The sequence below is a fragment of the Pelodiscus sinensis genome, chromosome 1 (genome assembly GCF_052426305.1).
Source record: "Pelodiscus sinensis isolate ZL-2025 chromosome 1, ASM5242630v1, whole genome shotgun sequence".
NCBI classification, from domain to species: Eukaryota; Metazoa; Chordata; order Testudines; family Trionychidae; genus Pelodiscus; species Pelodiscus sinensis.
Genome location: NC_143052.1, coordinates 93,833,228 through 93,850,447, shown reverse-complemented (window position 1 = coordinate 93,850,447; position 17,220 = coordinate 93,833,228). Strand labels below are relative to the sequence as shown.

The 17,220-nt window shown below is 47.2% G+C and overlaps 1 protein-coding gene across 2 annotated transcripts in view; it reads right to left on the bottom strand.

Moving 5' to 3' along the window:
• CSNK1E (casein kinase 1 epsilon) overlaps positions 1–16,577 on the bottom strand; it is a 34,313-nt gene extending 17,736 nt beyond the window's left edge. Inside the window, exons 1-6 of one of the 2 annotated variants that reach the window (XM_075936965.2) lie at positions 16,371–16,577; positions 13,112–13,246; positions 12,073–12,160; positions 2,164–2,274; positions 1,811–1,959; positions 970–1,198 (exon numbers count right to left, since the gene is read on the bottom strand). In XM_075936965.2, coding sequence (XP_075793080.1) covers positions 970–1,198; positions 1,811–1,959; positions 2,164–2,274; positions 12,073–12,148 — 565 coding nt within the window. In that variant the 5' untranslated portion in view covers positions 12,149–12,160; positions 13,112–13,246; positions 16,371–16,577. The remainder of the gene's footprint in view (positions 1–969; positions 1,199–1,810; positions 1,960–2,163; positions 2,275–12,072; positions 12,161–13,111; positions 13,247–16,370) is intronic. The other variant, XM_075936956.2, reaches the window with a different exon arrangement.
• Between the last annotated feature and the right edge of the window lie 643 nt (positions 16,578–17,220).

The following is a 17,220-nucleotide window of genomic DNA, read 5'->3' as shown; positions in this document are numbered from 1 at the left end:
CCCGGAGCCTGCTCTCTCGTGGCATGGCATGGCATGGCCCTGCATGCACTCCACCCTCAGAGTCTCCTTCCTGGGGTCCAGTTAATTACTTAGCCTTTGTAAACATGAAGTCTGCTTTCAGCCCCTCAAGTCACATCCTTCTCCATGGAGAAGGCACTCCAAAGCTGTCCTTCCTGGGGCTGAGCAATGGTTCTCATCAGCCTATCGGTAGCTAGGTTCCCAGCCCAGCTGCATGGAATCCTCCTCCTCTCAGTTCAGCTCTCCAGTTCTGCTTATTTTCTTCCCTGAGGAAGTGAGCTAGGTATCACAGGCAGGGCTGGACCCATCATTCCAAAGTGGCCAGTCACCTGGGACAAATCCTCATACACAGTAAAACCCATGGTAATTACAACTTAAAGATTACGTGCTCAGAAGCCAAAAAGTGTAAGGTTTACATTGCACGTACATGCCTAATGCTGCCTCCACTTGTATCTACTTATATGAATTTCATCTGGAAAAAGCATACATTTCAGAATTACTAATGGTAGTATTGTTTGCTACAATATTGCCTCGCAGCTCCAAATGAGATCAGGGCCCTGCTTGCTAGGCACTGCATAAACACATAGCAGAGACAGTTCCTGCCCCCAGAAACTTACAAAACAAAAAGAAAAGACAATCGAAAAGTAGGGGGAGTGAGGGAGGGAACAGAGGCAAAGAGAGAGGAACCGACTTGCCCATGATAACCGAGCAGGTCAGTGGCACAACTGGGAACAGGACCCAGGTCTTTAACTCCCAATCCAGTGCTCTAGCCATTGGACACCATTGCCTCAAGTGTTACAAAGCAGCTGAAATCTAGGAAGCAGGAAAGAAACTAGTATGCAACCTTCACTATGGCAGCTGCTGCCCCTCCCAATATATTGCACTCTACACCAGATGGTACACATGGACAGACACGCAGAATCCCCACAGACGAAGGCAAAGCAGGCTCACCAATTCCCAAGTGGGTGTTGATGGAGGCATAACGAGCAGTGCCGGTCAGGTTCTTGTTTTCCCGATAGGGGATGTGCTGGTGGGTCCGGGCGTCTCGGTACTTCTTGGCCAGGCCAAAGTCGATGATGTACACTAGGTTGCCCTTCTTGCCAAGCCCCATAAGAAAGTTGTCTGGCTTCACATCTCGGTGGATGAAGTTCTTGGAATGAATATACTCTATACGGCTGATCTGGAGGAGGAGGAGGGTGAATGCAGAAGTGGGAAGGAAGCTTGTTATGGTGGGATGAGTTACAACCTTTACCCTTAAAAAAGAGGGCATGGCCAGATGGCCTGGCAAGCATCAGCCATCGGAGTAGGCTTGAACTGCTAGCATCCTGGTGCTCTACAATAAGAGTCACAGCCCAAGAGAGGACTCTTTTTGCCAACTCATGGGAGCAGAGAAGCAGATGAACATGAAACATCCATTCCCACCACCACTCCCCTCTTCCTCAGCTGCGAAGCCACCATTATCGCCCCTGGGAGGGATATTAAGCATCTAGCTATTCAAGACCACCATGAGACTTAACTGCGTGGGGGAAAGGGCACAGATTGTCCCACATCTGCCTATTTGAGAGTCTTTTACCTTCCTCCAGGACTTCTGGTGCTAGCCACCCTGAGAGGCAGAATACTTGGCTAAATGGACCTTGGGTTTGAGTCAGCGCGACAGCTCCTATGAGTGTGTGGCCTTGTTCCCCAGCCTCTTCAAGAGTAAACACCCTGGAAGCCACTTGAGTGGTTAGGAAAAGCCAACAGGAAGGTATGGGATGGAGCTGGAGTGCAGACATCTTTAGAAGAAACTCACCATCTGGTCTGCCAGGAGCAAAACAGTCTTGAGACTGAACTTGCGGGAGCAGAAATTGAAGAGATCTTCCAGGCTGGGTCCCAGGAGTTCCATCACCATCACATTATAGTCACCCTCTGCTCCACACCACTTAATGGAGGGAATACCCACTGCAGAAAGAGAGACCGATCCCAAGCGTCAGAGGTAGAGAGAGTCATCCACAGTGATCCCCTACCACCAACAGTATCCCTTGCTGAGAAGGGCATATTTGACACTTAGGTAACCCAGCAGTCATTTCTCCCCTTCCTCCCCAAAATGCCCTGGAAAAATTGCTACTTTGCTCTCACTGGGGATGGCAACCACACTGATCTCACCTCCACCCTGCATCATCTTGTAGAACTTGCTCTCTATGTGGAGTTGGGGATGCTTGGTTTTGACACATTCCAATTTAATGGCGACTTCTTCTCCAGTGGCAATATTGGCACCTGTACAGGAAAAGTGGGGGGTGGGGAAGAGATGCGCAAAATGAAGATTAGTCATGCCTGGAATTAAGTGAGACACCTCCGATGAGTGTTATGCAAATCCCATGCTGCCTCCACTGCAGAATTTGCCCTGGAATCTACCCTTTGACGCAGAATCGTGCACCACACATTTCATTTTAAAATCATAGATGCAGTTTCTAACTCTTACGTTTGCAAAGAAAATCTTGAGGTAGCAAAATAAACAGAAGCCAGTGCAGACTCGGAACACAGCCTGAAACAGAAGTTTCTGGGAAGTGCAAATTACCTCACTAGATCAGCAAGTTAAGTCTTCAGTGACAACATGGAGGTCAACATGGTTAAAACATAGTGAAATAGTTAAACATCCCAATAATGGAGGTACAAGTTGTACCTCCTTCATCCGGCACCCTTGGGATCTGACTGGTCCCAAACAAGGGGATTTGCCGAACGAGGGAAGGTCCCTCCCAACATGGGCCATGCTGCCCCCAGTTAGGACTCCAGCCAAGCGCTGCTGCTGCCTGCTCAGCCATAGCTCCCCAGGCTGGAGCTCTGTGTCTGCTGGGACTCTGCAGCAACTGCCGCTCCCCACTACCACCTGGCAGCAGGGGCCAGGACTCCCTGCTGCGCTCCCCTCCCTCAGCACAGGGCTTCTGGCTGAGTCACGCCCCTCCTCCCCTGCGGTTCCTTATACCTGCACTCTGTGGCCCAGGACCACCTGTGGTCCTGCCAGGCCATGGATGTTGCTGGACCACAGAGTCCTGGCTAAGGGAGGTACAACCTGTACAATAATTCCAAATTGCCCAACAGCCCAGATGACAAAACACACTCTACAGTGTCACTGTGGGTCATCACTCCAATTTTGGATATGCCAAAGACTTTCATAAGTAAGTAGAAGTAAATGGAATGCAACAGAAGAATAAACTGCACAGGGAATCCTTTACTGAATGTATTTCTATATTTCTGGAATTATCTAAAAGATTTACCTGGCGTTGCTGGGGTTCTCAACTCAATTTTTGTTTTTTGGGGAAAATAAAATGAAAATGTACCTGCTTCATTTAAATCATTGATCTGGAGTGGGGCTGGGGGTGAGGGGTTCAGTATGCAAGCTGCCCTAGGGAGAAGGGACCAGCCCTTTCTCGCTGCAGCAGATTGAGGCCAAGTGAGAAGCACCGCTCCATGGCCACTGCAGGAGGCACACCCAGGGGAGGGATGCAGGTTCCTCAGCAGGGGCAGGTCCAGGCTCATATGCCCCCCTGCACACCCCAGCCAGAGCGCGGAATACAGCAAACTGTGAACATTCCTCTCTCACCCTGATGAAGGGAACAGCCAGCAACGTCCCCACATAAAATGAGGGTGGGGAGGGAGGAGCTTTCACCCTCCCTAAAGAGTGTCTGGGGAGACACCTCCAACCAGCCCATTTCACCTGCTTGGTGACTGTCGCTTTTCTGTATGGTTTTATGAGAAGCAATCCCATTCCAGGCACATCCCATTGTCCTGGCACAACTTAAAGCAAGGTCAGGGTTTGGTTATGTTAAGAGGAAACTACATACCAAAAGGTCCAAGCTCTTACGGTTTAGTAGGAGTTCTTGGACAAACAGACGGTCTCAAATATATAGTAGATTAAAAGGATTCTACATGTCTAAACCAAAACTAGCTGCCCCAGAATATAGTAATCATGCTGCGAAGTACACAGGGCCATCAGCCAAGATGGATTTTCTGCTGGCTGTGGGAGGATGACAGAAGGAGAGAGGAGGAAGGACACTCTACCCCTTCCACATATTAATGGCAGGGTGAAGGGGGAGAAGGGTTCTATTTGTTTTACACCATCCTTTAAGTGGCAAGAACTGTGCATTGCTCACAAGAATGATATTCCATACCTTTCTCCAAACCCAACCCATGCACATACTGGAATTAGGAACTACTAAGCATCACACAAACTGACAGTTGCACAGGTACTAACCAGAAGATGGGGTAGGATGGAAAGGGATGGGTGGGGTGGGGGGATTTACTTAGCCAACTAAAAGTTATAGATATAAAAGGCTACATCTACACTGCAACGCTATTTCAGGACACCACAGTATCCTGCATTTTCACAGCAAACCTGTTATTTCAGGCTCACTATTCCGACGTCCCTGTAAATCTCATTCCACGAGTAAGGAATGTTTTGGAATAGTGGTATTTCAAAATAAGATCGAAATAAGATACGCAATTTGAGCTCCACAAATTGTGTATCTTATCTTATTTTGAACTATGGTGCAGACAGAGCCAAAGAGATTGGGATGAGACAGTGGATCAAGGTTGGCCCGGGGGGGGGGGGGGGGGGGACCCCCCCACACAAAAAACAACCTTACCTACCAAGACTAGATAAGATTAATTCCTGCCTTCTAATCCAGGCGTACAGAGTACCTAGTGAAGGGACACCAAAAAAAGCACCTTCTCGCTATTCACCAACTGCTTCCACCCCTCATCCAGAACTGGGACTAAGGAGGAGAAAAATGGTCAAAAGAGGGGAAAAAAGCACCACTTGATTTCCTCTCCCATTGTAGGTCCACAAGATAAAGCAGATGTCTACAGAGTCCATTTCCTTGTGAGGAAGGCCTGGGACTTTGCGAATACTGATCAGTTTGAGGCAGCTGAGGCCTCACAGAGATACTACAGTACCAGGCCCGTGACAGACAAGTTGGTAGGAATTTGTGAGACACACAAATGTTATTAGAAGCCTGGAGGGACAGATCTATTAAAAAGGGCTATATTCTATCTCTTGTCTAAGTAAAAACTAAGCAGGGTGGGGAGGAAGCATGAGACATAACAGCCTGCAAAAATATGAAGGCTGTAAACAGTAAGGAGAGCAAGGAATTATTTACTGCACTCTGAGGGAGTAACAAATAGGATCAACAGGATGAAATTAAGAAATATTTTTTACTCAGTAACTGGGGTTAGAGGCTTGGAAGAGAGGCCTTCTCGAGATTCATTGGCAAAGTCATTTTTGGACACAAACAAATTCCCTCTTTAAATTGTGGTCTGTGGGCCACGTCTAAGTTTAGGAGCACATACTCCCTTCACTCCACAACAGAACCCCTCCTACTAATATCAGAGGGGAGGTGGCTTGTAGAGCCCTTTCAGAGTTACTAAGGGTTTGTCTACATTTAAAACACTGCAGCAGTACCTCTGCAGTGTTTCAGTAAAGATATAACCTACACTGCTGGACGGAGTCATCTCATAAGGGTAGATGCTCCACCTCCCCAAGAGGCAGTAGGTAGGTCAACAGGAAAATACTCCCATCAACCTAGCACTGTCTACACCTGGGGCTAGGTGAGTTCAGCTGTATTGCTGAAAGTGTGGATTTTGCACACCCCTCAGTGATGTCCTAATTTCTAACTTAACTTCGCAGTGCAGACCTAAGCTTAGGTGTTGCCCATGAAAGTTCATGACACTATATATATATATTCTTAGGTTCTAAGAGGCCACAGTACTACTAGTTTTTATTGTTTATTCAGTCAGTGGTAGATTCTTACTACCTAATGGGAAAACACCCACAGCTATTTCCAGTTTTTCTCTCTCCTTCACTTCCTTTCATTCTTCTTCATTTTATTCCCTGAAGCAACTCCCAGTTCCCTCCCAACTCCACCCACCAGCACCATGAAAATTAATGCTAAAACTTAAACGTGCCATCATTAGGCTTTCAAGTCCAACCCAAACAAGGTTAATGGGGTCTGAGATAGGGATATAAGCAACTAGTTTAGTAGTTGACTACCCGATAAGCCTAGGCTTATTTGGTAGTTGAGTTAACTACTAGCATTCCCCCTCGCCCCCCCCCCCCCGCTACCTCTGTACGTGAGGCAGCCAAAAATAGGGGGGGGAACACGAGCCAATTCTGGGGGGGGGGGGGAGGAAGCCAATTTAAAAGCCAGTCCCTATCAGAGGCAGCAGTGCAGGGGACGGGAGAGGGGGGGGGGAGGGCAGAGGAGGCTGCCATGAAGCAGCCTCTACTCACGGCAGGCCCAGGCTCATCACAAGGAAAGGCTGCTTCGCATCTTGTAGAGCAGTCCCTGTCCGTGGGAGGGAGGGGGGTGAGGGAGGAAGAGAGAAGGAGTGTCCCAGAAAGGAGCTGGAACCCTCTGTGGACAGGGGCTGCTGCCAGGGCAGCCTGTGTTTGCAGCCAGCCCAGGCCACTGCAGAGAGAGGGGTCTCCAGCCCTCCTCCCGGAGACAGGGGCTGCTGGACCCAGAGCAAGCCTGACTCAAGCCAGGTCCAGGACCTACCCCCACTATATTTTAAATGTACTAAGCTACCAGGCTTTTAAATGTAGCAGAGCCACAGCATGGGTAGCTCCCAGACCCAGCACGCACCAGGACTGAGCTGGGCTTGCTCAGTCCTGGCTTGAGCTGGGTCTGGGACCTACCTTCACTGAGGCTCTACAGTTGAAATGTAATAGGAGCAGGGCTTCCTCTGCACCCAGCTCCTACTATATTTAAACTGCAGAGTTGCAGCAGGAGTAGCTGCTGGACCCAGCATGAGCTGGGACAGAGTGCCTTATTGACTAATCATGTAATTGACTACACAATTAGCCCATTACCCACCCCTTAACATCCTTAGTCTGATGAGTTCTCTGAGTCACTGTTTCAGGCTTCTGCAGAGTTAGGATGATGCCAATGTGCTAGTTCACATGTGGAAAATTATTTTCACAAGCACAAGACACAGAACCGTACTTTTATTTTATTTTTAAGTTTAGATTCTGCAAAACCTGGATTTGCCAGGTAGACAAATATCGTAAGTAGGTGCATATCCCTTTCAGAGACCCAGACAAGGAGAGGCCACATGACTAGCCCACCACTAGAGAGGGAGTCAGTGACAGGCCCAAGGGAAGAATTCAGGAGTTCCTGGCCCTCTGATGCATGCATTAACCACACAATCCTCTTTTACTATCTAACTAAAGCTTCATCTATACTGAAGGGTTTTTTGTGCAAGAAGCCTTTTGCGTAAGAGATCTTCCTCAAAAACATCTTGCGCAAAAGCGTGTCCAGACCTCAAAGCACATCGCAAAAGCAATGTGCTTTCGTGCAAGAGAGCATCCACACTGCACGGACACTCTTGCACAAGAAAGCTGTAGTGCAAAAAGTTATTCTTCGTGGGGAAAGAAATTAACTCTACTGGCAAAAGCCCTCTGTTCTGCTGATTTACTTGAACAAAAATGCACTTGAGGGGTGGACGCTCTGCCACTTTTGGTGCAAAAACAGCTTTTTTGGCACAAAAACCTTGTAGTGTAGATGTAGCCTAACAGATTTGTGGAAGTTGCTGACAGGGACCACCTCTAAGATTCGTTGCTCTTACAATCTCAGTGTCTCAGAAAACTGTTCCAGACACAAATGCTATGTAGCTTTCTAGCTTCAGCCAGAGAGATTTAGGAATTATCCACAATCCTACATAACATCCAACACTAGTCAGCCCCCCATATGAATTCTGAATTCAGAATTTATATGTCTTGAACTTTTTAAGCAGGGCAGGAAAGGGGGGGAAAAATCATCTGCAGAACATGAAGGCATTCTCCAAGTGTCCTTTTACAGAAGTAACAGATGAGAAAAACTAAACACACAATGCACACTAGAGACTGTGTTTATTAGCCATGTTCTTCCTTCTCCCAACATTCTCCCCCTTCTACTACCTTTTCTCTTGCCAGCTTAATGAGGGAAGAAAGAATAGCCACTGAACAGATGGGAGAAGTCAGCTAGGGCAAGAGAGTTAATAGGCCAGGAAACAAAGGGAACTCCCTCCCCTCCATGTGAGGGAGGGACATACAACCAGGAAGTGGCCAATCACACCACCAGCATGCTTTACTTGCCAGTCAGCCCAGCTCATACTCCTTTCTATGGTTTGTCTCGGAAGCAATCTAGTCCCTTCACCACCCTAGTCTGACACGGCATCTCACTGCTGACTTGTGATAGCTCCCATACTCCAGCCCTTGGCACCCTTCCCCCCGCAGTTCTACTAAGGCAGCTCACCTCTCTGACTCAGCCAATCAAAACCACTTCCTCACCAAGCCCATTATAAAGCAAAGGCACATTCGGCACAAATGGTTTTACAGTTATTGAATTACAAAATTGTGGAAAATAATTAAGACACACTGGACCATTGGGTCATCTCCAGTCAATATGGTGCTGTTCCCTATGTCCTTAAGATGGGGGAAGGGACCATTCAAAAAAAAAAAAAAAAAAATCACTCAATTTTAAACATATGTAAGTGGGGTAGGGTGGGGGGGGGGGAAAGAGTAATATTCCCTCCTCTTCCAAAAATGATCCACAAAGTGTATTTCTCACAGCACCTATAGCTCAGAAGAAAACTTACTGCTGCAGGAGTGGTCAGGTAAAGGGAAGAGGGTCAGGAGTTTAGCTGTACAAACCCACGTTCCTCATCTCACGCTGGGACCAAGTTAATTTGCTTCACTTCATTCCCTCTGTATCCCCAGGCCACAAGAGAAAAATTAGGCGTATCTAGTGCAGCACTGACAGATCCTTGAACAGAGAGATTTGTTCAATAGGGGGAGGGGAGGGAAGGAGGGCTGGGTAACAGGACTGTAAGCTTCCTCTACCCACACTACAATATCTGACCCCAACTGGGGAAGGGGGGCGGGGGGAGGTGTGTGAAATCACCTAAGCTTCAAATATAGCCAGCTAGCACAGCTTCAGATTAAGGTAACTTGACTGAGTGAAAATATTTAAAAACCATACACCTTTTGCATATCAAGACTAGGGATGTAATGGTGTAACCAGCTGAACAATCACCTGATAAGCGGATGCTTATCAGTTAACACTACTGGCTACACAACCGCCCCTCCTCCCCAACTCTGCATTTGAAGTACTTTGGGAGCTGGTGCGCAGGCACATTGGCTCAGTCCCAGCTCATGCTGAGTGCTACCCCCACTGAGACTCTGCATTTAAAGTATTTTGGAGGCTACTTTAAATGCAGAGCTGCAGCAAGGGTAGCTGCCAGGACCCGGCGTGAGCCAGGACTGAGCCGGACTGACTGCGCAACAGCTCCCAAACTCTTTTCAATGCAGAGCCCCAGTGGTTAATCATGTAACAGACAACATTTGTGTCTGCTACGTGTTTACCAAATTATACATTTCCCATCACCCCTAGTAAGGCAGGGCATCACAGCCACCACTGCCTCATCCTTTGCCTACTGTTACCACTCAGGACAGAGATCTTAAGAGTCATTGTTTTCAGCAAATTATCCACATCTGCTCATTGTGTAGCAGCAGCAAACAAAACAAAAAACAAAGACACACACACAAAATGTTAGGAACCTTCAGGAAAGGGATAGATGGTAAAAGAGAAAGTATCATAATGCCAATATTTCAATTCATGGTACTCTCATACCTTGAATACTACATGCAGTTCTGGTCCACTCATCTCAGGAAAAAAAATACTAGAAATAGAAAAGATTCATAGAAGGGATACAGAAATGATTAGGGGTATGGAACAGTTTCCATACGTGGAGAGATTAAAAAAGATTGAGACTGTTCAGCTTGCAAAAGACATACCCACGGGGGGAGGAATACTATAGAGGTCTATAAAGTCATGAATGGTGTAAAGAAAGTAAGAGTTATTTACCCCTTCATAACACAAGAGGCACCCAATAAAATGAATATGCTGCAGGTTTAAAACAAAAGGTGGTACTTCACACGATGCACAGTCAGCCAGTGGCATTTGTTGCAGGAATACTGTGAAGCCTAAAGTATAACCTGGACTCAAAAGAATTAGATAAGTTAACAGAGGATCAGTCCATCAATGGCTAATAGCCAAGATGGTCAAAGATGCAAACCCATGCTCTGGATGTCCTTAAGCCCCAACTGACAGAAGCTGGGATAGGGTCACTCAGTAATTGCCCTGTTCTATTTATTCTCTCAGAAGCATCTGGCGCTGGTCACTGTCAGAAGGCAGGATACTGGGCTAGATGGACCATAAGTCTGACCTAGTATGGCTGTTCTTATGTTAGTCACTTACACCTTGCAAAGAGAGTGTGCAACAATTCAAGAGTGTTTTACACCCACTTTACACAGGTACAGGTGACTACACAAACTCCTAAGGAGTGAAAGATCAGTCTCATTACCAAGCAGGAGATATTTTCCTATCTCAAAAGGAAGGTTTAAATTGTGTAATGTACTTAGCAAGTTATTACTGACCCTTGTTCCCCGCTTCACTTGGTTACAAACACAATCACCTAAGTTGGCAACTATCTACAGGACCATAAACAACCATATATTGAAGTGGAGGAAGTGTCTAGGGGGATACGGTAAGGAACCTCACTCTGCTTTTACCCCATCATCTTTATTAGTGACCTGGGCAAAGGCAGTAAATAGCCATGTGAGACATTCACAGGACAAACTTAAAAAATAACAAATAGTCTAGTAGCACCTTAAAGACTAAATCAGCCTCTTGTAACGATAAGAACCATTAGTTTGCACTTGGAAAGGAAGATGACCAACACCAGATTATTGCAAACACATGAGGAAAGAGAAATCATAAAAGGAACATAAGTGACTAGAAACATGGAAAGAAAAAGATTAATCTTGGAAAAAGAATCCAAAAGCAATATTCAGTAAAGCGGAGAGAGATTCTGTGGTGATAGCTGACACCAAGTCAGAAAGGAGCTTGAAATGTGATAGGGTAGTGGTGGGGAAGCCAAGGAAGCCCTCTCTGCAGAGGCATCACATTACAGAGCACCGAGGAGAGCCCTTTGCTCCACCACATCTAGAACACCGGCCTGGGCAGCTCAACAAAATGGAGGGAATTCACAGAAGAGCAGCAGCAGCAGCAGCAGCAAGTAGCTCAATGGACTGATATGAGGAAAGCTGGGGTTAAACAGTTATCACCTGACAATCAAGGGAGCTTATGATCATTACCTACAAGTCTCTGAAGGGTGTGAACATCAAGAGGGAGGGGAATTGTTCAGGGTGGTCTCTTGAGGGTTTGTAACTAGAAATAGAGGGTACATTAGGGCAGTTCTCAAGAACCTATTTCTTATCAGAGGGGCTCTATTAGACTGCAGAATAGACCTCCAAAGTCCTAACGTTTGGGCCATTAAAAATGGAAATGGACCGGAGGCAGCACACAAGTTTTGGAAAGAGATGTACAGGACATATGCCAGTATTAGAGGGTGGTCTCTTGCTTTTTGGTACTCCTTCCTGCCTTCATTCCTGAGCAAAGAACAGGGGGCATTCATACCAATGCTTGGAAGCCTTGCCTACAACACTGAACAGCTCTGAGTTCAGACACGCCAGCTGGCTATCAGGTTTATAAGTAACTTTCGATTCAATATGGAGCCAACAAACCTCCACGAGAGATTTTTAATAGGTCAGTCTCTCTGTCCTGGGGTAACAGGCCATCCTTCATTGAACCACCACTCTCACAACCAATAACCTGCACAGGTTCTGTCCCTCTCACACACACACACGTTTGCAAGGGGGGGGAGGAAGGAAGAGTGGGGTCTGACCAAAACAATCTATACAGACCACTTCATAACCAGCTTGGTCAGAGACCCAGTTCCTACCACCACGCCCTGGCCTGAGCTGGCTCTTGGCTCACTTCTGTATTCTCACTTAAGACAACCCCCAGCAGCAGGGAAGGCCAGAGATGCAGCCAACATGAGCAGCACAATCACTAAGGATTGCCCTCCGAATAGTTCCCCTCACAAGCTAGCTTTGCCCCACTAGCAGGAAAGAAGCATCACAGAGTTTAGAAGATACATCCCAATGGTTAGGAGGGCCAACAGCAAGAGACTCACCCAGGTAAATGTCTCCAAAGGAACCACTGCCAATCTTTCGGCCCAGCCGATATTTGTTCCCAACTCGGAGCTCCATGGTTCAGTCGCACTGAAGGAGGAAGCAAAGGAAATGCAGAGTCAGAACAGAAACAGGAACTTAATCAGTACCCCACACAACATTGCACAAAAGACTTGGAGTTTACTAGCCGGTCCCTTTCCCCAGGGCTGCAAGTTCTGCAGGGAGTCAGGCTTGGCGTCCTAGGGTTTAGTCTCCTGAACTGCCACGTAGGACAACTGGGATTCATTTCTTGCCCCAGCCCACTGGCCATCCAAATCCAGCAGAGCCAGGAATGCTGCAGGGACAAGACCCAAACCCATTCACTTTATGATCTGCAGTTATGTGGAAGAACCAGAGTGAAACCCTGCTCTGCCATTTCTTCAGAGAGATGAAGGGGGGGGGGGATACACTGGAGGGTTATATGATGTGGAGAGATGCCCCAGAGGAGCAGAATTAGCACCAGGACCAGCCTCACACATGGCAGCCTACAGTAACCTGAACCTGGGAGAGTTCTCGTCTTCAGCATCAGAGACCAAGCTGGCTAGGTACAAATCCCATAGCAAGGAGTCCAAGCTGAGCAAGGAATGGGACCAGCACGCCTGTGGCAGGTGTACTTTGGAACTTATGGCTCCAAGAGCCCAACCCTCTGTTACTAGCAAGTTGTTCCATTTCCACACTGCACAGGGGGCTGGAGAAAGAGGATTAAAAAAAGGAAGCGGTCCATTAATACATAGATTGATTTCTACTCTCCTATTCACTATATTTCTACAACAGATTGCAGCCTCCACTGCCCTACTGGGTTCCTCTAGCTGCACTACAGTACGCCACAGGTGTCCTTGACTGCTCCCCTTGCCCTCCCCCCATCTTGGCATGGTCTAGGTCTTACCTGCAACCCCTATAAATGCTCAGCAGGACACCAGACTCAGCCTAGGCACTTTCCTCATATACTTGGCTCTGGGTGGAAGGCCCACATTCTCACCAGAGACCCAGCCTGAGCCTTACCACCTTTAGGGTGCACTGCAGGACCCATCTCTTTGCGCAGGCCTTCGCCAAATGGAGTTCTGGAGGCTCCCCGGCAATGTCACCCTGGATGGCCACCACCTCGAGCTTCCCCCTGTTCAAGTAATGTGGCTCTGTCTAAAGGAGGGGAGGAGAGAACGTGGCTCCTTTTAGAGGATTCTGCTGTACAGTTAAGTTGATGTAATGCCATATTATTAGTGTACAGAACACAGACTCGGGGTGTACTGGGGATGGGCACCTTGGAAAAGCAGCAAATGAGTCAGATGTTCAGAACACAGGAAGAGAAACTTTCCCTTGCTGGGGCGCAGTGCATGGGAAGTTATCTTGGAAAGCGGAATGTCTCCTTGTCTGGGGAGACAAAAATAATGCTAGTAACAAAAGTTCTGGGGGCACCATAAACCCCAACCCAGAGCTATTTCTCCCACCCGGGAGATGGGATTACAGAAAAGAGGAATGGATGGGCTGCATAGACACACAGAAAAATAATCCCACCAAGGCATTCGGGGGCATCACAAACTCTGAAAGCAGAGCTGCAGTCACTAGAAGCCAGACAAACACCAAGAGGTGGAATCCCCTTGCCTGATATTTACCCACGTATCTGGGCTTCTTTATGCTTAGAAGCTACAAAGCCCTCTTGCTACTGAAAACTTCTGCAGAACGAGGAATAGGCACAACCTTGGGAACAGACCTGGGAAGCAGGTGTGCCTGCATAAGGGCACAGCACCAGCCTCTGTTTTATCCGCTGCCTGCTATTCTGAGACTACAGACACATGTATGTACACCTGACTCACTCACCCCCCTGCTCCAGTATAGGAGCAAAGGCCTGCAGCTCTAGGCACAAGCTGCATTAATGATACTCGGTATTGGTTGAGACGGAATTTGTCCAGGCATGGTGCCCTAAAGATTAGTACTCTGCTCAGGTTCTGTTGCAAGTCCTGCTCAGAAGGGCCTATGAACACTGTAGAGGCTGGGCCCCAGGTCTTAGCAGCTAGGTAGTGCTCCACACTACTAGGTAGGAGCAGGTTATACTCTGAGGCTCAGACACCAGTAGCTCAGCATGCTACAGAGTTAGTGCTAGTGGCTCATGCCCAGGCCCAGTTCTGGCCCCGCCACTTCCTGGGACAGGCAAGGGCAAAGTGTAGAGACTATCCCATATAATTGCACAACAGCCAGCTGGCTAACTTAGGAACAGGCTCAGTGGTCTCTAAAAAGGAGAGTGGAAGCACCCAGGGGGGCTTAAGGGTGATGTAGGGAAAGGAGAATGATGGATATTCCTTCCTGTAAATCCACCCCTTCCAACTGCAGCACTGGAAACAGAGCCTTGCATAGAGGGTACACTGCAGATGGATACACAGACGGTAGCAGGATGAACTCATGCCAAGGGCCAAAACATACACTCACCCCCTGGAACTGCTCCAAGGATTAGAAGATTTACCAGCTCATCACCACCACCACCCCCCTACAGTTTCCACTTCCATTTCCTTCAGGGTCTGGCCTCCAGATCGGTCATAAAAAGGACCCTGTTGCCCCCACCCTGCCCCGTGCTCTCCAGTCAAAGCAGTATTCTCAGGGACCACAGGACAACCAATTAGTCCTCCTTAAGGGATTCACAACCCCATCCCCATGAAATCTTGAAGTATGCACTCTGCATGAGTGAATGTGTAGAATATATTAATATCCTCATTACACACATACACCTACTGTATACTACACAACCCTAGAAATACTATATTTCTGTCAGTGTTGCACACACACAGATAGGCTCCAATCCTATTTTATATTATGTAAATACACATGTCCACACACACAGGACATTATGTAAACACATGATACGCACACACAAGCTATTGACCTCCCCCCTCCCCCCTTTACATGTCAGGGCAGACTATACCAGGAAGCACATTTACAAATAAAACAGATACAAATGATACTACACTGGCCCACCTGAATAGCTAGGAGATCAGAACGTACCCAGGGGATACCACAGGCCAGAAAATATTAAATACACAGTGAGAGTTGACCAGCTACATAATGGAGGCTGCTAGGCTGAATCTGGCATTAAGGGGAAAGTGAAGGGGGGGGAGAGCTGCCTAGTACACAGACCATAAAAGCTTTACATAGCTTTTTATTAAAAGGGAAGGGGGGAGGCTAAAGAGAGAGACAGAAAGAATATAGAATTTAAAGGAGGAAAAAAATACTTTCTTTGCATACAACATGTCAAATATAAATTCAGGTCCCTCTGGCCTCTGCCCCCCTTTCACAGTTACAGGAAGAAGAAAGAACAAATACAGGCATTAAAATAAAATAATAAAGAGAGAAGGAAATAAGCAAGGCAGAAAAATTCCATGTCACCCCATGGTCCTCCACAAGCAAAATACTAAATTAAGTCAGATTCTAACAGGATATATTTTTTTTAAAAAGCACGAGCCAATTACAAATGGCACCGAAGTTATATTTTCTATCCATTGCTAGCTATACTCATTTTAGAAGGTGAAACAATTCCAGATAAACAGTTCCTCTTTCCTCCCTCCCGCACCAATCTTTTCAATGCACAAAAGGAAATACTGATTTTCCCAGCTGATTCTCAACACCATCTCCCCCCCCACCACACACACACACACACACACACACACCTCAAACACACACCCTGTTTGTCAGACATAACACTTTATAAATATATAATGCCAGGGCTGCCTTTCTGGTTTATGGCCACCCCTAAAATAAACAACACCCAGAGAGCAAAAAGGGGTATCAGTTACTCAGGGCAAAATGTTTTAAAATTATGGAGAGATGTTATTAAGAGAAGCAGAAATGAGCAGATTTCATTGCCCCTTCCCCAAATACAACAGTTTAGTAAGATATTAAGATCTAACCCCCCTACAAACAAAATCCAATAAAATACAAAAAATTAGAGCCACCTCAAAATGCTGAGAGCAAAAAAAAAAAAAAAAAAACCCTCACAGCTCTGAAAGGGGTAGACAAGAACCCCTAAAACGTCCTTACAAAAATGGGGAGCAGGGGGGGCTCTGCTGGGTGACCTCCCTCGCTTTGTCTCTGCAAAAAAGCTTTTGTCTTCCTTTCTTCCAGTTTGTCTTATTTGCTTGTCACATTCCCCCAGCCCTGTCTCTCTCCCTCCCCTCCCCCAGCCTCCTCCTCTCTCAGCAAAAACAAAGAGCCAGAGGGGATGCCTTTCCCCCCGGATTTGCACCCCAAGATGAATGCAGATGCTTGCAATATTTACCCTGTCTGGAAGGGGTCTGTGTCCGGCTGCTGCTCCGGTGGCTGTCAGGGAGGAAGGTGGCTGGGATGGGAAGGATGAAGGAGGATTGGGACAGGGTGTTCACGGCTGTACCCAGCTCCAAGCCCTGAGCTCCCTCCTTGTCTCTCTGCTCTGCCTGCTGCCTCCCTCCCTCTCGCCTGCCCCTTCAGTCTCTGTGTACTGAGCGCTTCTCTCATTGAGTTTCCATTGAGTCTCAGGGCCAAACCCACTGATGTCATCCTGCGATGCTCCGGCCCGCCCTTCGAGATTTAAAGGGGCAACATCATGTTTTTCCCGCTGTGCCTAGGTTTCTGAGTCTCCTCTACACACAAACACACCGTCAACACAAAGAGACAAAAGCGCACACACAATACTGTAGCTCCCTATTACAAACACAACTGACCTGCACACTCAAATAAATATGCACATCTACACCAACAGACCACACAAAGATGATTTAGTTCTGGCTTTTGCAGAGGGCTCAGCAGGGATGGGTAAGCAGCATTATCAGGCCCATTGAGCACATAAGGGAAACTAAGGCACGGCAAAGTCCAGCAATTTGGAAGTGAATAACGTAGCTGGGCCTGAGGCTGACTCCAGGCTCCCTAGAAGTGATTCTGCATGGTTCTGAAACCGGAGTCATTTGCCCCAGTGAAAATCAGCTGCCAAATATAATGGCACCATTTTACAGACTCTGTGCACTTGTCCTGGTGTACATGACTGCACAACACACAGTGTAATGAAGAAACAGACTCCCTGTATCCTGGTCCCTGCACTGGCTGTCTTTCATAACAAATCCAAAATACATACAAAGCTACACAATCATTAACCC